The following is a 23,545-nucleotide window of genomic DNA, read 5'->3' on the forward strand; positions in this document are numbered from 1 at the left end:
TCGCGAGAATATGCCGTCAATGCCTTCTGGGTACTGTAGTCCTACATGTGGACTGGCTGTCTGATCGCAGAGCTTCCCTGTGATTGGTTATTGTGGGATCCTCCTAAGACGGCGGCTTCTCATTGGTCAGCCTGTGGCAGTTTGAATTTGGTGGCGGCGGTCGCACGTCCAGTTAGCCCCGGAGCCGCTCCCTCTCGGCTGAAGCAGCCAGGTTTTTCTCAGCCCCTGTTTCGGGACCCACAGGTGGGTGCCTCGCAAATCTTTTATGCCCAGGCCCCGAAGGGCAGGAGTCCCCCTCCAAAGCCCCTGGGGTGCCCTCCGCCCTCTCCCTCACCCTGGCGGCCCCTTGTCCCTGCCCGTCTGCGCCGCTGACGCCTTGTGGCTCGGCCCCCTCTCCCCGCAGCCTCCATCGAAGCGCCATGGCTCCGGCTAGGAAGGGCGGCAGTCGGGTGACCAAGACCAGCTCGGTACGGAGCCGAAAGCTCGCCTCTTTTCTTAAGGACTTCGACCGTGAAGGTAAGGGGCGGAGCCCGGGTGGTCGCTAGCACCTGGGGCAGTCGCGGGGTGCTGGCGGATTGGGGCGCTGGCAGCACGGATTCCAGGCCGCATTCGCCCGCCGGGTGACCCGTGTCCCGTCCGCTCTGCCCTCTCGCAGTGCAAATACGATCCAAGCAGATTCAGTCAGACAGGCAGAACCTCCTCAAGGAGATGGATAACTTGTACAACATCGAGATCCTGCGACTCCCCAAGGCGCTGCGCGAGATGAACTGGCTCGACTACTTCGGTAAGAGCTGCTAGTCTTTCCCCAGGCCTCGGCCTGGAGCCCTTCTGTGGTTACCATGGCAGCCTTCGTCTTCTTAGTGAGGTCTTCCAAGATCACTGCAGGAAACTGCAGCCCTCCTCCTTCCCCCCACTCCCTGTCTCACCTCCCGGCTTTGCTTTTCTCCTTAGCTCTTACCCTCATCTACCTTTGCAGGCAGGCAAACGTTTTCTCTAAAGGACCAGATAATAAATATTTTAGGCTTTGTAGGCCAGAGGGTTCGCTGTCGAAACGACTCAACTTTGCTGTTATAGTTCCAAAACAGCTGCAATGAATGGGCATAGCTGTTTTACAATAAAAACTTACTTATGGACACACTGAAATGTGAATTTGACATAGATTTCACGTGTCATGAAATACTTTTTTGGGGGGGGACGGGGGGGGGGATATTTTATCCAACCATTTGAAAATGAATGAGTGAATGGCTTGGTTTATTACCAGACCTCCGTTGGAAGAATAATCCCAAGCAGCATTTCCTGCAGCTTAGGGAAAATGCCAGTTTAAAAATGGGCATATCAAATTGTGAAGTGCCAGGACTCAAGGGTTTTCCTGGCCAGAGAAAAATCCCAGCCTGTTGCCCACCCCCTTGCTAAATGTCCAAGGAAATGCAAAAGGCTGTCCTTTTGCTGGGTCACCCTTACTTTTACTATTTTCCTTATTGTTAATTACCCAGTATATAGCCTCCTTCCTGGATAGAAATGCATGTTCTGTTCACATAGTAGACGTTCAATGATGCTTTTGACTTCCCCTTTTATTTATTAACCTATTTGTGCATCTCTGCAGATACTCACTGAGCATGTGTTAGGCACAGTGCTAGGTGCTGAAGATGCATTGGGAAATAAAACAGGCGTTGTCCGTGCCTCCAGGAACTTACAAGTTAGTAGAGAAGGATCATTTTTAAAATTTGGACATGATTATATATTTTAAATTATGAGTACTACAAAAGAGAATAGAGTAGTGGTCAATGAGCGCATTTATATAGCGCTTTCTATGGCAGACAGGCACTGTACAAGTGTTTTCCATATATTCACTGACTTCATCCTCATCACAACCATATTAATTGTTAATATTATCCCTGTTTTATAGACAACGAGATTAAAGCACAGAGATTGTTTACTTTGCTCAAAGTCTCCTAAGCTAGTTAGTGACAGAGTCTACTTGAACCTAGGCATTCTGGTTCCAAAGCCTGAGTTCTTAACTATTATAGGAGATACTACCAGTTTTTCCAGCCGGAGGACCTAACCTAAGTTTTTATTCTACATCTAAACCTGCAAAGAACTCTTCATTCAGTACACATTTACTCCATACCTACTGTGCGACTTTTTTTCTTTTTTTTTGCGGTACGCGGGCCTCTCACTGTTGTGGCCTCTCCCGTTGCGGAGCACAGGCTCCGGACGCGCAGGCTCAGCAGCCATGGCTCACGGGCCCAGCCGCTCCGCGGCATGTGGGATCTTCCCGGACCGGGGCACGAACCCGTGTCCCCTGCATCGGCAGGCGGACTCTCAACCACTGCGCCACCAGGCAAGCCCTGTGTGACATATTTTTGCCAGAAGCTATGGGTGTTATCTCTGTCCTCAAAGAGTTCAGTTCAAGGCAGGGCACTTTTACAGCTTTGAGTAGTTGTTGGATGTGACATAGTGAGCAACTAACTCAGCACATTGCAGCGATCTGCTGAGAGAGAAAAATAAGCAGAGTTTGGGTTTGAGCTGAGTTTTGAAGTATGAATTAGAAATTTTTTGGGTGCAGAGGATTATTTCGGGCAGAGGAAATAAGTACCAGGGCACTGAGTCATGAGAGACAGTGGCACATTTGGGAAATAACAGGCACTTTGGTGTGGTGGAACCTAGAATAAGCCATGAGGGGAACAGTCAAGCTTGGAGAGAAATTAAACTAGGTTGTAAAGGCTCCTGAGTGTTGGATCAAGGGCTTAATCTGGTCAAGTGTAAGAAAGGTAAGTGGTCATATTAGGGAGGACGGTTTATTATTTAAGTTATTAGAATCTGATAGTAACTAAACAAAACGTTCTTTTCAAAGCCCTTGGAGGAAACAAGCGGGCGCTGGAGGAAGCAGCAACAGTAAGTGACTTCTCCTATTTTTGAACTGTTGGTTAGTTTTAAGTTTAGTCTGTTCACAAAATTCAACCAGTGGTGCTGACTGTGGAAGAGGTTCCAGAGGGGAAGTATCTGTGTCAACAAAAAAATTATAGTTGTCAAATGCTGAGTACGTGAAGCCCAGATAATTTCAAGGTTTATAAAGAGAGGTAGTTCTTTTTTTGGCAGGTTCCTTGCAGCTCTTTGCCCGGACCTTTGCAGGGGAAGTAGGAAGCCTAAAGTCCAAGTTCCTTTAAGCCCCTGCATCATTACACGGTGACCTGGCCTGCTAGATGAGGCAGAATAAAGAGTTTAGGTCTGCACTGTCTGTTAACAGTAGCCACCAACTACGTGTAGCTCTTTAAATTAATTAAAATTAATAAAATATTCAGTTCCTCAGACACACCAGCCACATTTCAAATGTTCAGTAGCCACTTTCCATTCCATCATCCATTTCAGACAGCACTCGTCTGTCTAGCACAGCACTTTCTAAGCTAAGCCTTGACAGCTTCAGAATCCTCGTCTGAGTACTCCACGTAGTCTCTGCCAGCCCAGAGATGAAACCTGTGTCATTCCTAGTCTGTAACGACTATTCTGGTATTTACACATGCCCTGCAAGAAAAGGCCTGTGAACCATGCCTGCTTTTGCCTATTCCCATACATATAGTTACCACTGGGAACAAATTTAATTAGAATGGCGACTGGAAGCCTTTTTGAAGGCCCCAGGGGCATAGTAGAAAAACTTTTGGCCCTCTAGACTTTAAAAAATAAAAAAAAATTTTTTAAGGTAACTATGTGAGGTGCTGAATGTGTTAATTAACTTGATTGTGGTAATCACTTCACAATGTGTATGTATCACAAATCCTCATGTTGTACACTTTAAATATGTTAGAATTTTATTTGTCAGTTATACCTCAATAAAGCTGGAGGGAAAAAATGAGAAGGCTGACATAGCATCAAGTGTGGTAGAGAATATGGGTCATTAGGAACTTGTTTGCTCCTGGCACGTAAACAAGTACAATCACTTTGGAAAACAATTTTGCATAATATTAAGGCTGAACACTTGTGTACCCTACAACCCTGTAATGCCCCATCCCTAAGTATATAGCCAAGAGAAAACTTGGACAGGTGTGCATCAGACACATGTGTAAGACAGTTCAAAGTAACAGTGTTTGTAATAGCAAAATACTGTTGAGAGGAGATTGGACAAATCCGTCGTGATAGATATTACATAGCAGTGAATTAACTACAACCACGAATAGTGATCAAAAACAAAAGCAAACAAAATATTGTTTAAGCACATACACATTTGTGGAGAAACACACACACACACACTTTCTTTCAAGCAAATGGAATGATGACAGGGGTTATCTCTAAGGAATGACAGAATTAGGAGACTGGTCACCTTTCGAGGAGAGGCAAGGAAATAGAACAGGGAAAAATACATAGCCTAGAAGCAAGTAATTGGCAATGTTTTAGGCCTTCGTTAGTATGGTGGGTTTATGGAAGTTCAATATTTTGTATTATAACTAACAATCTTTTGTATGTATCAAAGAATATGTTTTGGGTTATTTTGTTTTTAATATTTTACTTATTTATTTATTTGGTTGTGTGGGGTCTTAGTTGCGGCAGGCAGGCTCCTTAGTTGCAGCTCGTGGGCTCCTTAGTTGCGGGAGATGGGCTCCTTAGTTGTGGCATGCGAACTCTTAGTTGTGGCATGCATGTGGAATCTAGTTCCCTGACCAGGGATCGAACCCAGGCCCCCTGCATTGGGAGCACAGAGTCCTATCCACTGTGCCACCAGGGAAGTCCCAAGAATATGTTTTTTAATTAATGTTTTTAATCTTAAAATATTGTTCCTCATATTTGATGGAATATACCTTTTGTTTTCTGGCTCTGTTCATTACAGGCTGACCTGGATATCACAGAAATAAACAAACTAACAGCAGAAGCTGTTCAGACACCCCTGAAATCTGCCAAAAGTGAGTACTTTTCAAAACCCCTTGTTGAACTGAGAGAATGAAGGCCTAGTGTGGTTGGCTGGCTGCTTGGGGAGACCTCACTGGAGGAACCTCTTCCCTCTAATGCCTGGTCCTCAGTCTTGCAAATCCAAAAATTTGATTTTAGCCTCTGCATTCAGTTAATGATATGCAGGACTGATAACTAACTGAACTCTTTAGACCAATGTGTGAGCTAAAGTGAAGGTGAAAGAAGAAAAACAAAAGCTGTGCTGGAAACCAAACAGTGTTGCCTGCTTGCTTCCCTGAGTTAGAGAGGTGAGCAAGGTTTGGAGAGGTGCTACAAGACACGTTAGTGCCGGCCAAGACTCTCCCTGATGTGATCAGAAGGGTTCAAAGAGCATTGTGAAAGGACCAACTGTCTAAGCATGTCATTCCATGTTGCTCAATTCACTGACCCATCTGTGGAAAATTCTCTCACATACACGTCCAACACTCTGAGAAACACTATCTTAAAGGGTAAGTTTGGGGGAAGCTGGGTTGTAATTAGTGAGCATAGACTCAGGCCAGGGTGAGTTCTGTTATGGACGTGATGTCACTGTCATTAAGCTCCAGTAGCTCAATGCATCCAACTCCAGTGAGGATGAACCTGACCCAAGACCTGGAGTTTGGGGCTGCCCACCAAGCAGGCACCTTCTCCACTGGGCCAAGCCAGAAACACCGTCCAATTCTTGTTCCAGCTTGCCTTCCATCAGAGTTGTCCTGTAGCATGAAGACAGCATGATGGGATTTTCACTTTCCTAGTGTCATATTCCAGGCCTGCCCCAGCAAGGTTGTGACGTAATTGGACTTGGGTGTTCCTAGAGTTAGTTCCTTAGCTGCAAATCTGCAATCTGTTAGGTCGCTTTGGGTTATTTCTACATTTAGGTAATGTCCAATTTCTCTTTTGAATTCCACTTTTTTTTTTTCTTATTTGGTGTGGGGGGTGTGGGGGGCTAGTCTTCCGATTTCACCACTGGGAACTGAACACACTGGGACCCAGGTCAAACAACAGTAGAAACTGGTTTTGTGTCCTCTCAAACACTGGACTTCAACTACATTGTAAGCTTTTTTTTTTTTTTTTTTTTAAGGTAAATATACTTAGATTCTTATTTGTGTCAGGGAGAAAAAAAAAAGCTTAAAAGTCATTAAGTCTGATCTCTCCTCCCATAATTAAATTTCTCTATGGAATCCCTGCTTGGGATTTTCTAGCCCATGGTTGTACATATTTAGCAGTGAGACTACCTTTCATCGATAGACAGCTGTAATGGTTAGAACGTTTTTTCTAATTTTGAACCAGAGTTTCCTGTGGTATCTACATATTGATACTGGTTCTGCTCTTTGAGGTCCCATAGAGCTGTCTTCCATATGACAACCCCTTAAATATTAAAAATTGGTATTATTTCCTCCGTTATCATCCATCCTAAACATCCCTCATATCCCTTTTCCTTCTAAGATGATAGTTGTAATAATTTATTATTTATAAGTAGTATTTTATTATAATAAATAGTAATACTTATAGTGTGTTCAGTACCATCCAAGGGACTTTACATTCATTCGTCCCACAAATATTTAATAAGCACTTATACAGTAGGCGCAATTCTAGGGTTTGGGATGAATAACAAAGACCGTGTTTTTGTGGAGCACACATTCCAGGTCTCATCATATCCCTATGAAGTGGCTCCTCCCTTTTAGATGATCACCATGAAAGCCATGTGACCGAGTCAGAGGCAGGGCCAGGCCTCAAGCTCAAGGCTGTCTGAGTCCAGGGTCTGCACTCTTAGTCAGAATGCTGGGCTGCCGTACAAAGCATTATATGGGGTTTCTTAACCACTCTTGAGACCCTCTTTTTTGTCTAAACCCTCTGTTTTTTTTTAAAGTCATCTTTATATTGGATCTATTTCTTGATTACAGCCTAAGAGTGCATAAGTTTTATTTCCTATAAGAAATGTGAATGCATAAAAGTTTATTCCCATGAGAAATATCACTCTGTTAAAACTTTCTTATAGCACGAAAGGTGATGCAAGTGGATGACATGATAAAGGAAGAAGAAGAGGAAGAAAATGAAAATAAGAATCCTCAAACTGCAAGAGTAAGTAGGCATTCAGATTCAGGGCTGGAGCCTGTCAGGAGAAAAAGGAAATACTTAAAATACAGTATGCTCCCCCAGCACCCTTGGGCACAGCCTTTAAAATGAGTGAGATTTCACTAGCTGGAGAAGAAAGGGAAGGGAATTCCAGGAAGAGGAATGAAAGTGCCCTTTAAGGAACAGGAAGCAGTTTGGTATGGCTGGGGTGTAAACTGTGAGGGTGATCTGGGGAGAGCAGGGGCCAGAAAATGAATGGTCTTGTGTGCCAAACTTGAAAGTTGCAGTTTCATGAGGTAGGTCTTGGTAAATGACATGACCAGATAGGTATTTCAGAATAGGATTCGGGATAAATGGGAGAGAGGAAAAACTAGAGACAAGGGAACCATTCAGGAGGCTACTGTAATTCTTTTTTTTTTTTTTTAATTGAAGTTTAGTTGATTTACAGTGTAGTGCCAATCTCTGCTGTACAGCAAAGTGACTCAGTTATACACATAGAGACATTCTTTTTTATATATTTTCCATTACAGTTTATCACAGGGTATTAAGTATAGTTCCCTGTGCTATATAGTAGGACCTTGTTGTTTATCCATCCTATATGTAATAGTTTACATATACTAATCCCAAACTCCCAGTCCTTCCCTCCCTCATCCCCCTCCCTCTTGGCAACCACAAGTCTGATCTCTATGTTGTGAGTCTGTTTCTGTTTTGTAGATAGTTTCATTTGTGCCATATTTTAGATTCCACATATAAGTGATATCATATGGTATTTGCCTTTCTCTTTCTGACTCTTAGTTCACTTAGTATGATAATCTCTAGTTGCATCCATGTTGCTGCAAATGGCATTATTTTGTTCTTTTTTATGGCTGAGTAGTATTCCATTGTATATATGTACCACATCTTCTTTATCCATTTCTCTGTCGACGGACATTTAGGTTGCTTCCACGTCTTGGCTATTGTGAATAGTGCTGCTGTGAACATAGGGCTGCATGTATCTTTTTGAATTACAGTTTTGTCCGGGTGTATGCCCAGGAGTAGGATTGCTGGATCATATGGTAATTCTATCTTTTAGTTTTCTGAGGAACCTCCACACTGTTTTCCATAGTTGCTGTACCAGCTTACATTCCTACCAATAGGGTAGGAGGGTTCCCTTTTCTCCACACCCTCTCCAGCATTTATTTGTAGACTTTTTAATGATGGCCGTTCTGACCGGTGTGAGGTGGATTTGATTTGCATTTCTCTAATAATTAATGATGATGAGCATCTTTTCATGTGCCTACTGGCCATCTGTATGTCGTCTTTAGAGAGATGTCTATTAAGGTCTTTTGCTCATTTTTCGATTGGGTTGTTTGTGTTTTGCTGTTGAGTTGTATGAGCTGTTTGTATATTTTGGAGATTAAGCCCTTGTCTGTCGCATCATTTGCAAATATAGTCTCCCATTACGTAGGTTTTTTCCTTTTTTTTTTATGGTTTCCTTTGCTGTGCAAAAGCTTGTAAGTTTGATTAGGTCCTATTTGTTTAGTTTTGTTTTCACTTCTATTGCCTTGGGAGACTGACCTAAGAAAACACTGGTACAATTTATATTAGAGAATGTTTTGCCTATGCTCTCTTGTAGGACTTTTGTGGTGCCATGTCTCATGTTTAAGTCTTTAAGCCATTTTGAGTTTATTTTTGTGCATGGTGTGAGGGTGTGTTCTAACTTCATTGATTTACATGCAGAGGCTGCTGTAATTCTTGAACTGAGGCACTGACCCTGTAAAAAGAGAAGGGATGGTTCTGAGATAAGTTTTCTAATGGAGAGTAGGCAAGATCGGTAGAGGGAAGGAGGGACCAGAGACGGCTATGTGGTTTCTAGTCTAGGGAACTGCCATCCGGTGGCATGTGGGGCACAGGAGGAGGAGGAGTGCTGGGCTGGGGCTAAGGGGAGCAGTCCCTGTGTCAGTTGTTTGGCCTGCTGAGTGTTCAGTACTTCTCCAGGACAGCTCGCCCTGACAGAAATCTCAGCCTGGAGCTCAGGCAGAAGTAAGAGACTGAGAGACAACAACTCCCAGATCTTTAGGTGGTTGTCCCAGCAAGGGAGTCGATGAGGCTGTACAGGGAGAACGTGGAGGGAAGGCTGAGGATGGACCCTAGGAGGGAAGGTAGAAAGAGGAGCTCGTGAGGCAACCTGCAGAGGGCCAGCCAGAGAAGTGGGGAGGTGGGTGGATCTTAGAAACAAGGGAGGGTGTCCGCAGGTAAAGAGTGATTCCTGTCAGGTACTTCCGAGGACTCAGCAAGGGTGAGGACTGCTGAGGGTTCCTTGGATTGGGCACCTGGGTGCCCTTAGTGACCGTCACAGCAGCACTTCGTGAGGGGGTGGGAGTTGGGTGGGGAGACCAGCCAGGCTGTACTCAGTCCAGAAGACACTTACCTTTACTCTCAGTCAAAGGCCTCTATTCTGAAGACTCAGGCAGTATAGATTCTTAGTTGATCAATTATGTTCAGAATTATTTAAGTCACTGTGAATTCTGTGAGATAGACCTTCTGATGTTCGATATTAGTTTTCTTTTCCAGAGCTGGTACCCCTCTCCCTTACCTTTCCCCTTTGCAGGGCCTTTTGTAACCTCAGTTTCATTTGCCTGTGACTTCAGGTTAAAAGGTGTCCTCCATCTAAGAAGAGAACCCAGTCCATACAAGGAAAAGGCAAAAGTAAAAGGTAACAGGTTTTCCAGATTTAGATGTGTTTTTGGTTTTATTGGAGAACCACAGAAATAGGTGGTAAAAGGGCTTTTGTGACTTGTGTTCAAGTTGAGCTTCACATCATCGAATCCTCCAGTATCCGAGCTGGAGAGGCCTCTAGAAACCGTCTGACCCAACACCTTCTCTGGTTCTTCTGCCCACATTCTCTATCTTCCCCCCCCGCCTTTTTTTTTTTTTAATGCAAACAAGGAGATTAAGACCCAGAAACACAGAGTAAGCACTGCATATTTTGTTCAGTTACCTGACAGTCCACGTATAGAGCTACCCACAGTCGGTCACAAAGTGGCTGTCACCTACCTGTAGTTAGTTTCTTAAAAGATTCCGCCTCGGGCTTCCCTGGTGGCACAGTGGTTGAGAGTCCGCCTGCCGATGCAGGGGACACGGGTTCGTGCCCCGGTCCGGGAAGATCCCACATGCCGCGGAGCAGCTGGGCCCGTGAGCCATGGCCGCTGAGCCTGTGCGTCCGGAGCCTGTGCTCCGTAACGGGAGAGGCCTGCGTACTGCAAAAAAATAAATCACCGTAGACTTGGAACTCTTTATGCTGGGAGTTGGGGGGAGGGGCTGCCTCTTAACAGGCTCAGGAAAGTAGTCACTGGGGCGTGTGTCTGTGAAGCGGTGGGCTCCTCCCGTTTCTCCCTGGGCAGTGGGAGCTGTCTGGCAGGAGGACAGGAGCTCCAGCTAGGGGGCCTGCAGGGTGCTGAGGGGCTGGCTCCTTCCTCTCATTCGTTAGCTTGATTGATAAGTCAGATTCTGGAGGCAGGCGGCCTGGGTTCGGAGTTCTGGCTCTGCCCTAATTGGCTGTATGATCTTGGGCAAGTTATTTAACTCAATATGCCAGAGTTTCTGCATCCGGAAATGAGGATCATGGTGCTTCTCAGAGGGTGGTTAGGAGGGCTGCACGAGCTAATGTGTGTAACGTGCCCAGGATAGGCTCTGACATGGTCAGTGTTACCTGCCTCTGCGGCTGCCATCCCTGGACCTGAGAGTTGGCGTACCTAATGGTCATGTCTCACCTGTAGGTCAAACCATTGTGCCACTGTTACCCCAGCTGTGGGCCGACTGGAGTTGTCTATGGTGAAACCAACTCCGGGCCTGACACCCAGGTTTGACTCAAGGTGAGTATTGACAGCAGCACTTGGATTTTTGTGGGAGCCCAACATTTGATGTTTGCCAGAAAAGAAGGGTGTTTAAGAAGATACTGGGAAGCCCTCACAGAGGAGGGTAACTGCCTGGGTTTCCTGATGTTTGCCTCTCCCCTGAGTGTAGGTTTGCGTGTTTTTGGTGACAAAATGATTCTTTATCTGTCTCTGATGACTAGGAGGCCTCTAGTGACTGTTTTGGTCTTTTCCGATTCTGATCAAGTTTATTTTAAATTGGTAGGTACTCTCCCATACTCTTGGTAGGAGTGAAAATGGACACCACCTTTTGGGAGACCAGTATAAACAAGGATGTTCTTACAGCATAAATTAATCCCTTCCATAGTGCTGGTCAACTAGATAGGACGTGGGGTATAGCCATTAAATAAGTACATCCGCATGTGCTGATGGGGAAGAGCTTCATGATCACAAGCATCTCCAAAGCAGGTGGCAGGGCAGCGTGTCCTAGATGACCCCATTTGATAGCCAGTTTCTGGAAGGACGCGTAAGGAACTGAGAGTGGTTATCTGGAGTGGGGAGAGTGAGGAAGACTTACCTCCTACTTCTAATTCTCTTCCTTAACTGCTTATTGTTTTCTTTTTTTACATGAGTATATAGTAAAAGACATTTAGGGAAAAATAGATGGCAGCATTTTAAAGGTCTTGAGAAAGTCACTTTGGGAATTAATATAATGATGTAATCTCTGAATCATCCAACTTTGACCCTGGAAAAGTCCTCCTGATGGAAGCGCTTAGCCACTCTTGGAAATATATTAACCACAGTTTATTTCTGACTTTGTGGATGGATGGATGGATGGATGGATGGATGGATGGATGGATGGATGGATGGGTGGATGGATGGATGTATGGGTGGGTGGATGGGTGGATGGATGGATGGATGACAGGTATCCATATGGAGCTTTGGGCCTAACATTTACATGGCTCAGAATTAACTCTCGCGAGATGTGTGTTTGCTAGCTCAGCCTCCTTCCTCCAGCTGTTTAGTCAATACTGCTTTTTAACCCTGAATTTAGAATGCACCTTCTTAGAAATGTGTGATTTGAAAACCGCAGCTTGAGGCCAGACGGGGTTTGGAAGGATTCGTAGCGCCTGGTGTCATTCAGTCTGCCAAGCCATCTTTACAGAGATTTTCCCACTTTATAGGGTCTTCAAGACCCCAGGCCTGCGTACTCCAGCAGCCAGAGAGCGGATTTACAATGTCTCTGTAAATGGCAGTCCTCTTGCTGACAGCAAAGAGATATTCCTCACTGTGCCAGTGGGAGGCGGAGAGGTAAGTGTTCCAGAGGGCGATCAGGCCACGGCGTGCTGCTTACTCAGCATTTCTCTCTCTTGTCCATCACCCACTTCTCTCCCAAAACCCAAAGTCCCTTTGGTTGCATGGCTTCTGATATCCACATATTTGTAGGACTCAGAACCATTTCCTCTCGCAGGTTAGAGCTCCAGACTGGGAAGATCCTTGCCCAGCTCTGGGTTTCATTTGTTCATCCACTAACATTTGCCCATCTGTCTTGTAGCAGGTTCAAGATGTAGAAGACATTCCTGCCCTTGAGGAGCAGTTCAGTAGTCAAGCTAGGCTCCCAATTAACTATAACATGAGATGTGTGCAGTAGGGGAGATATTAAAGGGCGTGCAGAGGAGGGTACTATCGGGGTGCGTGTGTGCTTAGTCTGGAAAGGGGAGCTCGAGCTGTGTCTTCCACTCTGTAGCTTCGAGGGGTCTGAAGCAGGCAGAGCAAGTTGCTGACCTCGGCTCCTGGGACGGAGGGGTTGGTTTATCTCAGATGAGGTCTGCAGGGCGTTTCTAAGCTAACGTGCACCCCTTATACTCAGCTGATCCAGCTGTTGGCCCAGTGATAAACACCGACGTCACTGTCTCTTTCGGATTAACTCCTCTCCTGCCTGCCTTGCCATCCCTCTCCACAAGTGCAGGACATCAAGGGAGCCCCGGAGCACACTGGGCTGCTGGGTGGAGGTTCCCACCCTGAGGGACGTGCCACTTTAACCCTCTCCCCTCCACACAGAGCATGCGATTATTGGCCAGTGACTTGCAGAGGATTGATATCGCACAGCTGGATCCAGAGGCCTTGGGAAACATTAAGAAGCTCTCTGTAAGTCTCGGGTTCCTCTCCACACACAGGAGGCCTCCAGTAGCCTTCTGGGTTTAGCCGTACTTAGGACTGCCTTTTGGGTCTGGCCTGCTGCTTTACACTTAAAACCGTGTGGCCTCTTTCCCCCAAGGGATTTTGACTGTTGTCCTGCTTACTGAGCAGCAATTCTGTCCCTAAATCGATGCTGAGCTTTGGTCCAACCAGAGTGCCTGCCACAGAATTTCCACAAGAGAATCAAATCCTGCCTCATTCAGGCAGTTGGTGCCTGTATGTTAGGGCACAGTTGACCCCCCGGGAACTGAAACTTCCTCACAACAGCTCGGGAACAGGGTGAGGAGCTCGCTACCAGGAATCCCACAGAATCTAAGAAAGCACTGAACAGGCAGGCCCTCTGAGTGGTGGGACCACCAGTGCCAGGAGTGGATGGGGCTCCGCTCTGGTGCACCAGCTCCTTTGCAACTCTGTCTTTGGGGCCCGTGCTCTCACCTCTCTTGCACCCCGTCCTTCCCCCACTCAGCGGGTAACCTTCTCCACGAGGCTCTTGGTTCTGTTCTCCCTTACCTTGAGTCAATATGTGGATCTGGGTAGCCACACGCCCAGCTCTGACTCTATTGCTCCATTGCCCAACGCGGACAGTCCAGTTTCAGTCTTATTTAAATTCTCAAGAGGAAGAATTGAATTAGCTCAGCTTTGGTCAGACGGGCCTCCCCGGTCCCTTCCGCTTTGATTTTGGCTGGTGGATGGGAACACCTAGTGCAAACGTGACTGCTGTAGGTCCCCGCTTCTGGGGGGAGGTCTGTGAAGGGTACATCCAAGTAAGGGGATGGGCGGAGCTACTTTCCCAAACATGTTGTACAGAACAGAGGCCAGTGCTGAGATCAGGCACATGCCCAGCCCCCCGGATCTGGTGACATCCGTCATCTAGCTGGACCTACAGCATTGCTGTTCCCAAATTATACCTTCACTGTCTCATTTGAGATGGTATTTTGCTCCTTTGTTCAGATGAGAAATAGAGATTCAGAAAGGTTAGTTCGGTCTGCGTTGGTGGTATAGAGGAGAGCATAGCTGCCTTCCAGAAAGGTTAGTTTGTTCATGTTACCAATAGAGGATGGAGGGCTGAGATTTACTCAGACCAGCCCGGCCCCAAAGCCAGTGCTACCTGAGTAGACTATGTGCTAAGTGGGCAAGCCTGCCCAGCTTCATCCTCTCTAAAGGGCCTCTCTCCTCTTCCTTTCAGAGCCGTCTTGCTCAAATCTGCAGCAGCATACGGACTCACAAATGAGGCTGCTAGTCCAAGAAGCTAGATTTAACAGGATGGACCTTCAATGGGCACTTCTGGGACCCTGAAGACACCTCTTCCCTTCGGCTTATTGTCTGTTTGAATGTGAAGTTCCAGAGCAGGGAGAAGCGTTCCTCTTGGAGAATTCAGGAAATGTTGCTATTGGCACCTCCCAACCCAGATGACATACACTGCCTCTGTGTCCATACAGTCCAAACCTCCTGCCATTCTCCCAACTGAATTCTCCTTCCTGCTCTCAGAGCTGCCGCCTCTGCCTGCTGTAGCTCCACGTCCTCTTCGCCCTGCCCTAACTCCAGCTGGGGCTGCACAGGGGAGCCTCATGTTCTCGGGAAGACTGCCAACTCGCCCTCACCGGAGAGCCCGCTCCAGCTGGTGTTCCCGCCCTGTGCGTGCTTGAGGCTGGGAGCTAGGCTCAGAGAAGTGAGCTCCGTGAGAGGGCGGCTCCAGGAAGCTGGGAAGGACTGTGCAGATGGGGCCAGGACCTGTCACAGCAGTGACCACAGGAGGAAACATCTCCCCTACTGCACACATCCCCTCCCTCCTGTGGTGGGTACTGACAGGGCTCTGCAATCTTAACACCTGCCATGCCCAGTAGTTTGGTTTCAAGCTGACTCATAGACTAGTATTTTGTATTATCCCTGTTTACCAAAGACCAAAACTTGGTTTGTGGGTAGTTTCCATGTCTTACTCCTCTGCCTCTCTGGTTAGTCCAGTTAGTGGGAATCTGGATAAGGGAACTGTAGGGTTTAGGTTAATCAGGGGCTTTTACATGACTGGCCGTAGAGGAACTCTGCTGTCCGTGGCCCTGTGTCCCCACCAGGCCTGTAGACTGCAGAGAGCACTTCTGTCTTCTGAGGGTCACGGGGGAGTGGGCGTAGCTTGCCTGGTGGCCTCGTTCCTCACGTCTGGCCTCTGCCCTGGCGTGGGCTGTCACGTGGGCTGCGCTCCAGCCAGCACCTGTGCCCCAAAGAATCATTAGATGTGGTCTGAGAACGTGGGAGCTGAGAGTCCCCACCCCAAGCCTGAGAGCACAGTGTTCTGTGTATGGCTCTTTGTTGTACTCTGTATTATTTTCCTACACGACCGTTCTAGTCCAGTCCTGTTCAAGATGTGTTCTTTTCAAGTTGTTTTATTCTCCCTTTCCTGAGACTTTTGTACATACTGTTTTCCTGAGTCATGGTATCTGTAAGCTGATTTATTCTAATCAGAGCTACTGAAAGGTACCTGTTTTCAATAAATTGTGGATTTGTTTTTAATTGATAATTCCGCCTGCCTGTCATCTCCAAGCTGTGCTACCTGGACCAGAGACAGTTTTGGAGCTGCAGCTATTGGAGTGGGGGTCTGCCAGCAGCTACTTTCCTCAGAAGATGCGAAAACCTTTACTTCAGGCAGAACCTCTCTGATACCTGAAGAGGGGGCCCTCTCCCCAAGATCCAGGTCACGGGTAACCTAGCCCAAGAAGCTTTTCCCCAACATCATCTTCCTTCCATGAGCTAGAAATTTACATCATGGAGGCACAGTATCTAGGGTATCTATAGTTTACTTGTGTAGCAAGTCTCGTTGGCCAGGGACAAAGCAGGGGCCCAGGTGATTCAGTGATCGTGCTTCTCACTTCCCAAGCTCCAGGCTCTGGCAGATCTGCCTTCCTGGAATCGCTCTTCGCCGAAACGATCGACGTGGGGCTCACGGCGGAAGAGAAGACAGACTGGGGCCACGGTTCAGCAGGTCATCAGTGTTGACAGTAGGGAGAAGGCCCTTCAGTCAGTGACAGCATTTAGAGTAGAGGTTACTCATTTCAAGCGATTAAGTCACCAAAGCTGAGGCTTCTACCTTTTCCTTCATTGTCTGGTACACTGTTGTTAAGTAGAGCCTGACATCAAGAAAACACTTAGGATCCAACATTCTTTACTCAAAGCCACCCTCACCCTAGTTTGGATCCAACTGCACTACTGCCTAGACCCAATTGCAGGGCATGTGTAGTATGTAACAGGTCCCTAATAGATACCAGTCACATGACAAAGATGGAGCAGTCCTTCATTCCATATAACAGTTGGCTTGGAGACAGTAATGAGCTCCCCATCCCAGGATTTAAGGCATGGGCTGAACTATCACAGGGCTGGCATGCGGCAAAGAAAATTCAAACCTTACCGCCAGCCCACAGACCAAAAAGGGCCGCAAACGCTTTTCACTGTTTGGATTTTGTCTTTTCAAATTAATTGCTAACAATTTAAAAAGCGTGAGATTTCACAAAAATAGTCACTAGCCACCCAAAAATATCTAGCAACACGGGCCACAGTCAGAGGAGCTGTGTAGCACTTTTCCTTGGCCCTCAGAGACCTCTTCCCATTCAAAAGAATTCTTACCTCATCCCCGTGAGCAGTTTACTTTGTAGCCTCTGCTGTGTGTATAAAGCAAATAAAAGCAGAGCTGCTCTGAGCTGAAGGGAGGATGAGACCCTCCCCTCACCAGGGGAGTTTCCAATGAACAGTAGTTTCGTTCTTTGCCCTACAGGCCCCCCCGATCGTTCCAAAAGCCCTACTTGGGACGTCCTGTTGAAAGAAGTCCAAATGTGTTGCCTTATGAACAGTTAGGTTCAATTAGTCATATGAAGAGCTAGTTCTTGTGGAGGCTGTGCTAGGACATCACCTAAGCATCGTTTATTCACAGTGTCAGACACACATTGCAGCCTGGTCCAAAACCGAGCTCGTCATTTCCCACATCGCTGCTTAACCTGCTCCCCCTCCCCTTACGTGGTCCATCTCCGGCAATGGCACCTCCACGGAGTGTTGCCCCCTCGGGGAAGCCACCCAGTGCTCGCCCCTAGGGTAAACCCTGATCACACTGTCCTGTCATCTATTTCCTAAATGTGTCTCTTGCCCAGAGATCTCAGACACACACTTTGGAGACCCCTGTGGTGGGGCAGGGGGGCAAGACCCTCCCACACAAGTTACTTAACAGTTAAGCAACTGTCACTGACAGAGGCACCACACCAGACAAGTGTTTATTACTTTGTCCTGCATATAGAACCCAAGAACTATAAAAACACCTCCAGAATTAGTCAAAGGAACCACTCCCCCCCCCCACCAACCAGCCCCTTCCCTCCCTGGATGGGCTCAGATATGGGTGCTGGGGGGTTGCAGGCCACCTCTCTATCCAGTGAATAAGGTCCGTATAAAAATAGATCTGTAGAGGGCTCCCAGGGAGCCGTCAGCCTGCATCTTGCCGGCACCTGTGCAGGGCTGAGGCCTGGGACCCATCAGGATGCTGGGACCTCACTCCTCAGTGGAAGGGAGGTCTACCCTGGACACCAAAGTCCTGCCAACACAGCCAGGGGACTCTGCAGAACAGCGTGGGGAGGAGGAGGGGACTCTGACCTTCAGGGCGTGACTGATGAGGCTGGAGATGGGAATGAGGCTCCCTCCACGGGATGCTGGCATGTCCTGTCCAGACTTCCCACGGGGCAGGGCCTGGAGGGCACCGGCAAGGGACCCTCCAGCTCTGTCACAGGTAGAAGAAATATCTCGGCCTCCCCTAGCACCCCCCAGGACACTGAGCTGGGGCAGGTGCTCAGGAGCTGGACAGCGGGGGTGGGGGGACGCCTGCCCTGCTGGCAGAATGAGGCCAAAGGCACTGCTGCGAGGCCCCGTCCCCCACCACGGAGCACTCCCCAAAGATGTGCTGCATCTCCCACCGTCCAGGCTCCTTCTCATGCTGGCCCCTCTGCTTGGATTCCTCTTGTCCTAGGCCCTCCGTCTTGGCCTGCGGAAAACTCCACCAACCCTAAGGAAAGAGCCCTCCCCCCGCTCCTCCTGTTCAACGGATGCATCAGACTCTCAGCCGAGGAACCTTTCCAGACACCCCTCCACATACACACATCAGGAGCGTCCGGCCCACAGGCCCTAAGGTCTCCCGTGGGCGACGTGTAGTAGTTCTTGGAGCCTGAGTTCACCTCCCCACCTCGTCTGGGCCCTCCAAGGGCCGGCTGTGTCTCCTTCGCCCCTTCCTGTAGCCCTTGTCTCCTTCCCACCCCATCCCACCCGACCCACACGCAGCCAGACCACAGCAGGCATAGGTCAGGGGTGACCCTATCCAGACCCAGTTGCCTTCCTTCTGTGCCACGAAAGCCCTGGCCCTCACGATCACCCCCGCCTCTGGGAAGCCTTCCTGGATAAGGAACTCTGGACTCAGCTCAGTGCGACTACTTCTGCCAAAGCCCCACAGAAGAGGGGCCAGAGGGAGGAGGTACTCCACGGGAGGCTGGGTGCAGGGGATGGAGCCTGCTGCAAGAGGGGGTCACCTCAGAGTACCCCTGGGCTGCCTCAGGAAAGAGTGTTGGTGACACAGGGCAGGACCAATGACTCTCTCCAGAGCCAACCTCGGCTCTGGATTGGGAGTTGGGCACATGGGTTCAACCCCAGCTCTGGCCCCGACTCCTCACCAGGTCTTATTTTCCCCACCTGTACGGTAAGGGTTGGACCGGCCTGTTAGAGAGAGAAGCTCCGTCTCTGAGAGTCATGTCTTCATCCCCCAAGTCTGGGGAGCAAAGCTCTTGGGGCCCCGGGGAGAAAACTACTCTCCTCATGCTCTTCCCAGATGTCCTGCCGGTGAGTTTATAAAAGGAAAGCAAAGGGGGTGGGGGGCACCTAGTGGGGCCTCAGGGGAACACCGGAACCCTCACCCTCACCCTGAATGGTCAGCTCAAGGGTGGGGGAAGCAGAAATCAGCTCCTAAGTCCGGGGCCCTCGGGGTCCAGCCCCTGAGCTCAGCACCACCTTTGCCTGCCTGGGCCTCGGGACCAGTGTCCAGACAGGGCCCAGCTGGAATACGGGGAACTGAGGCCCCATGGCCCATCAGGATTGGCGGCCAGGCAGCTGTGGGCACTGACAGGAGCCCATCCATCAGGGACCTGTGCTGCCTGCTGGCCAATGGTCTGTGGGAAAGTGGGGCACCCTTTGGAGTAGGCCCCAGACCCCAGTGGGTATGGAAGACAGAAGGGCATGAATCGGGCCATTTAAAGCTATGTCTTCCTCCCTGCCCCTGCCCACCTTGGTCTCTGAGACGCTGCATTTCCTCCCACTGTTATCTCAGGGATCCTCCCCAGGTTTTGAACCTTTTTTCCAGGGGGACTGAGTCAGCCAAGGTGCTCAGACTGGGGGAAATTGGGGGAGAAGGCAGGGAAATGGAGGAAACCGGGGCTCCACACAAGCTCTGGGAGCTCACTTCCGCACGGGTGGAGTGCAGCTGGCGGGGGTCCTGGGCAAGGCTGGGGGCTGGAGCCCCCTGGGGTCCTGGCCTGAAAGAGTGGGGCCGCTCACACCTGCACCCCCCGGCCCTGCAGCTGGAGCACCCGGGCCCGCAGGGCACTGATCCCGCTGAGGAGGTCCTCCCGGTGTTCCACCGATGAGATGCCCAGGCTCACCAGGTCCCTGCGAAGAAGAAGAAGGGTGGGTCAGACCCAGCTGGCTCCTCCCCACCTTCTGCTGTCCCTCCCACCCCCTGCCCAGCCAGGCAACCGGAATCAGGACCGGCTGAGCCTCCCATGCTGGCAGGGGCAGGGCCCCCGGGCCCCTTAGACTCACTGGGCAGTCATGGCGGCCACAGCCTCCAGGCTCCCATAGCCGGCGGCAGCGAAGCTGTCCTTGTAGCGGCCCAGGTCCAGGGCCTCCAGCCACGCGCCCACGGAGCCAAAGGAGGGGAAGGTGGAGAAGGCACGGTCCGCCAGGGGCGTGGGAGGCCTGGGGAGCAGAGGCGCAGTGGTCAGTCGACAGCAGGGACCTGGGGCCCAGACCTGGTCACTCTCCTGAGGAAAGGCCGTCTGAGAACGGCCAGGAGAAGGGGAAGATGGCCGAGCCCTCCGACAGCCTGGCTCACACAGGGTTCTAGGTATTCTCAGAGCAGGCGAGGGTTCACGATGCTCTGGTTGGCAGAGAGCTGCATAGGAGCCAGGTAAAGGGAGTATCTGCGACAGTCTTGGGTAGGATGTACCTAGGAGAGCTTGGGAAGTGACTGGTATTGGGGACAACTAATACTAATTTCACTTATTTATTGGAACTACAGATATGTTAGGACTATTACCACATTTATGTATGTGGTCACTGTACCTGGGATACGTGGGGCAAAACCCAGGACAAGCAGAAGTGACTAAGATGAAAAGTTACACATGCCTAAGGCAGGTGGGAGTATTAGATCTATCTGGGGTACCTGAGTGAGTAGTCGTACCTGGACTGGTGGGGGAGGACAGGTGGGGCAGCTGTATTTGTACATGGTGGTGGGGCGGGGGGGGCATTCGTGGACAGGTGAGAGTTCTGCTACGTCTGGTATGGTTGGAGATACCTGGGAATGTACCTGGGACAAGCGAGGTGACAGCTGTACCTGGCACAGGTAGTGTCGGCACACTTCGGGGGTTCTGGATCCTGCACCATCTTGCTCAGGAGGCCATGGATCTGGCAGAACCTGGGCCGCTCACCTGGGTCCTTCTGCCAGCAGTCAAGCATCAGTCGGTGCAGGGGGGAGGGGCAGTGCCTGGGGGGTGGCAGCCGGAAGCCATCCTCCACGGCTTTGATCACCTAGGCCATGGGGGTGGCAGGCAGACAGGAGGTTTTAGGTCCCCCAATGCACACACTCACCCCATCCCAAGGAAGGCTCAAGTGGTGACCAGGCAGGACTGGAAGCAAGTAGACAGTGAAGAGGGGCCTGGGGCTAACAGGTCAAGGGTTAATGGGCAGAGGTCAGGGAGCAACAGGATCAGAAGGCAAGGAGCAGAAGCCACGGGTGTCACTCACGTCTTGGCCAGACATGTCCCAGTAGGGCCGCTCCCCAAAGGCCATCACCTCCCACATGACGACACCGAAGCTCCAAACATCACTAGCGGAGCTGAAGTGGCCAAACTGAAGCGTCTCGGGGGCGGCCCACAGTGCCGGGCTCCGGCCGCTCTGCGGGCAGGCAGGCAGGTCAGGGGCAGGAAGGGACCAGGTCACACAGCCAGGGTTCCCCACCCGCAGAGCCACAGATCCGGCCCCACCTGCCGTCTCCCCGGCTGCTCATCTAGGGGAGGCCCACAGGCTGACCGCAGGCGAGGCCCACACTGGCACGGACAACTGGATGGAGGGGCAGGAGTGACCCTGACACAGCCAGGAAGGGGGATGTGGGGAGATGGGGACTCCAGGGCAGCTTGCCGAGGGAAGGGCTCCTCACCATGGTGGTGTAGACAGCCTCTGCTCGGTCCCGAGGTCCCCGCCCAAAGCCAGAGATCTTGCAGATGAGGTCGCTGCTGACCAGCACCCGGCGGGCCGCCAGGCCCCGGTGGACGTAGCCCATTTCCGACAGATACTTCATGGCCGACGCCAGGCCGGGCAGCATCCCCATCAGCTGCACAGCCACCAGCTGGCCCTCATGCCGCTGTGAGAGGAGAGCGAGGCCAGGCTGCACTCTCGCTTCCCCTGCTGCTGGGTGACCCCAGGGAAGTCAACTGGCCCTCTCTGGGCTTCAGTTTGCCATGTGACCTGCCAGGTCAGCCTGGTCAGTGGGCATCTTTATAGGGAATGAGGCCAACCCCAAGTCCCACCAAAGGGAAAAGTGAGGGACCAAGAATATCATGGTCATCAGTACCCCGCAGGGCCCAGGCCACTCACCCTGAGGAAGCCGTCCAGGGCCCCATGGCTCATGTACTCAGTAACGATCATCAAGGTGCTTCCTGTACCCATGGAGGGGAACACACGCTAAGGTGCCTGCTGCCCTCTGTGAGCACATGTGCTCCCCGACCTGGGCCCCAGACCCCGCCGAGAAGGCCAGAACCAAGGCCAAGCTCCCTGAGTCTTGCCACCCTCCTGCCCAGCCCAGGATCCTCTGTGCTGAAGAACAAAAGAGGTGTCGTCTGAGGGGAACAAAGGCCAAGGTGAGGATCTGCACCAAGTTAGCTGAGGGCGATCACTCTGAAGGTCCAAGTGAGCCAACCCCACCGAGTGTCACCACACGCCCAAAGATCACGCAGGGTCTGAGAGGCCACCCAGAGTCAGTGAAGGAGGGCTGAGCCCTTCTCTCCATGGTGGGCAGCGTCAGGGCTCCCTCTCGTGACTGAGCAGAGGGCCTGGGGGGCACAGCACACCTCCACCTCCCACCCCATCATCTCCTCCCACACTGGTGGAGCATGGGCCCTACCTCGGGTGACAACGCCCTCCAGCCGCACCACGTGGCTGTGGTCGAACTGGCCCAAGGTGAGGGCCTCGGCCAGGAAGCTGAGCCTCTGCAAGTCGGAGCAGCCCTCCCTCAGCGTGTGCACAGCCACGGGGAGCTCCTGGCGGCCCGGAAGCTGCAGGCAGCCGAAGCACAGCTCCCCAAACCGCCCTGGGGGGAAAGAGCACCTCAGACACCCCCCGGAGGCCGCTCCCTCGGCCAACCTGGGCAGGGTGAGCCGAGGAGAAAGCAGCTATCTGGATCATGGGACTCGGGTCTCCTGATTTCAAATCCTGGTAAACTGAGTACCAGCCATGTGACATGGGCTTCTGCTCTTTCCCTCTTTTGGCCCCAGTTTTCTCCTCTGTGAAATGGGGAGTCCTCCCTGCCTGCTTCGGCAGGAAATTCCAAAGCCTCAAAGAGAGGACGCTGCACATGCCAGCACACCAGAGGCGCAGGGTGACCCAGGAAGGGTAACGATGACACCTATTCTGCCACGCTGCCCCTTTCTGGTCTCTACCCAGCGAGTCTGCTGACAGTGCCAGGGAAGAGTGTCAGGCTCCTGGTGAAAGCACTCCCTTAGTGCAGGGGCTGAGGGTTTGCAGACAGGAAAAAAGGAAGCGAGGGGACTGACTGTTAGAGAGCACGCACCCACTGTGAACCCGGCCCTGGGCTGAGTGCTGGAAAGCCCCCACATCAGCTCTGTCTGAGGCAAATATCATGCCCATTTAACAGATGAGAAACTGAGGCTCAAAGCAGAAAAGGGACGTACCCCTGGTCACACAGCTGGTCAGTGGTAGAGCCAAGACTAGAACTCAGGTATGCCTGGTCCCCAAACTTGCAAAGGCCCCTCCCCATCGTCCCTTGAAGGCCTGGGACCAAACTTCTGCCAGTGGCACTCTGCAGAGCCAGCTCTGAAAGGGCCTGAATGGAGAGAATTCTGACCTTGGGGACAGGCAAAGGGTAGGAAGGCAGGGCCACAGACTCCTCTGCCACCTCCTTCCCTGGATCCTGGTGGACGGAGGTCCAGCTTCATGTGGAGGGGGCGCTTCCTGGACAGGGTGGGGACTGGGTAGAG

The 23,545-nt window shown here is 50.6% G+C and overlaps 2 protein-coding genes across 3 annotated transcripts in view; one reads left to right on the top strand and one right to left on the bottom strand.

The window, feature by feature from the left end:
• Positions 1-153: 153 nt before the first annotated feature.
• Positions 154-15,529, top strand: CDCA8 (cell division cycle associated 8). 2 transcript variants are annotated; one of them, XM_024738806.1, is made up of 11 exons: positions 154-243; positions 404-516; positions 656-784; positions 2,855-2,895; positions 4,820-4,892; positions 6,917-6,999; positions 9,624-9,688; positions 10,752-10,847; positions 12,032-12,158; positions 12,909-12,995; positions 14,233-15,529. In XM_024738806.1, exons 2-11 carry the CDS (start codon positions 420-422, stop codon positions 14,275-14,277), a joined length of 843 nt encoding a protein of 280 aa, XP_024594574.1. In that variant the 5' UTR covers positions 154-243; positions 404-419; the 3' UTR covers positions 14,278-15,529. The 2 variants fall into 2 exon arrangements, with proteins under 2 accessions (XP_024594574.1, XP_024594573.1); XM_024738805.1 differs by lacking the exon at positions 14,233-15,529 and having other exon boundaries at positions 12,909-13,052.
• A 1,652-nt stretch (positions 15,530-17,181) lies between these two features.
• Positions 17,182-23,545, bottom strand: part of LOC112395502 (ephrin type-A receptor 10-like) — a 35,058-nt gene continuing 28,694 nt past the window's right edge. The window contains 9 exon segments of the mRNA XM_024738740.1: positions 17,182-17,228; positions 17,231-17,309; positions 19,613-19,721; positions 19,875-20,030; positions 20,668-20,861; positions 21,078-21,227; positions 21,490-21,693; positions 21,927-21,988; positions 22,453-22,638. Of these exon segments, the coding sequence (XP_024594508.1) occupies positions 17,182-17,228; positions 17,231-17,309; positions 19,613-19,721; positions 19,875-20,030; positions 20,668-20,861; positions 21,078-21,227; positions 21,490-21,693; positions 21,927-21,988; positions 22,453-22,638 (1,187 nt within the window).

The sequence above is a fragment of the Neophocaena asiaeorientalis genome, unplaced genomic scaffold, assembly GCF_003031525.2.
Source record: "Neophocaena asiaeorientalis asiaeorientalis breed wild unplaced genomic scaffold, Neophocaena_asiaeorientalis_V1.1 scaffold106, whole genome shotgun sequence".
Classification (NCBI taxonomy): Eukaryota; Metazoa; Chordata; class Mammalia; order Artiodactyla; family Phocoenidae; genus Neophocaena; species Neophocaena asiaeorientalis.

Bases quoted from the DNA above. Each gene is read 5' to 3' on its own strand.
- CDCA8 (XM_024738805.1), top strand. From the start codon at position 420: ATGGCTCCGGCTAGGAAGGGCGGCAGTCGGGTGACCAAGACCAGCTCG. The intron at 785-2,854 runs GTAAGAGCTGCT...TTCTTTTCAAAG, and splicing joins GAACTGGCTCGACTACTTCG to CCCTTGGAGGAAACAAGCGG. The intron at 12,159-12,908 runs GTAAGTGTTCCA...CCCTCCACACAG, and splicing joins TGCCAGTGGGAGGCGGAGAG to AGCATGCGATTATTGGCCAG.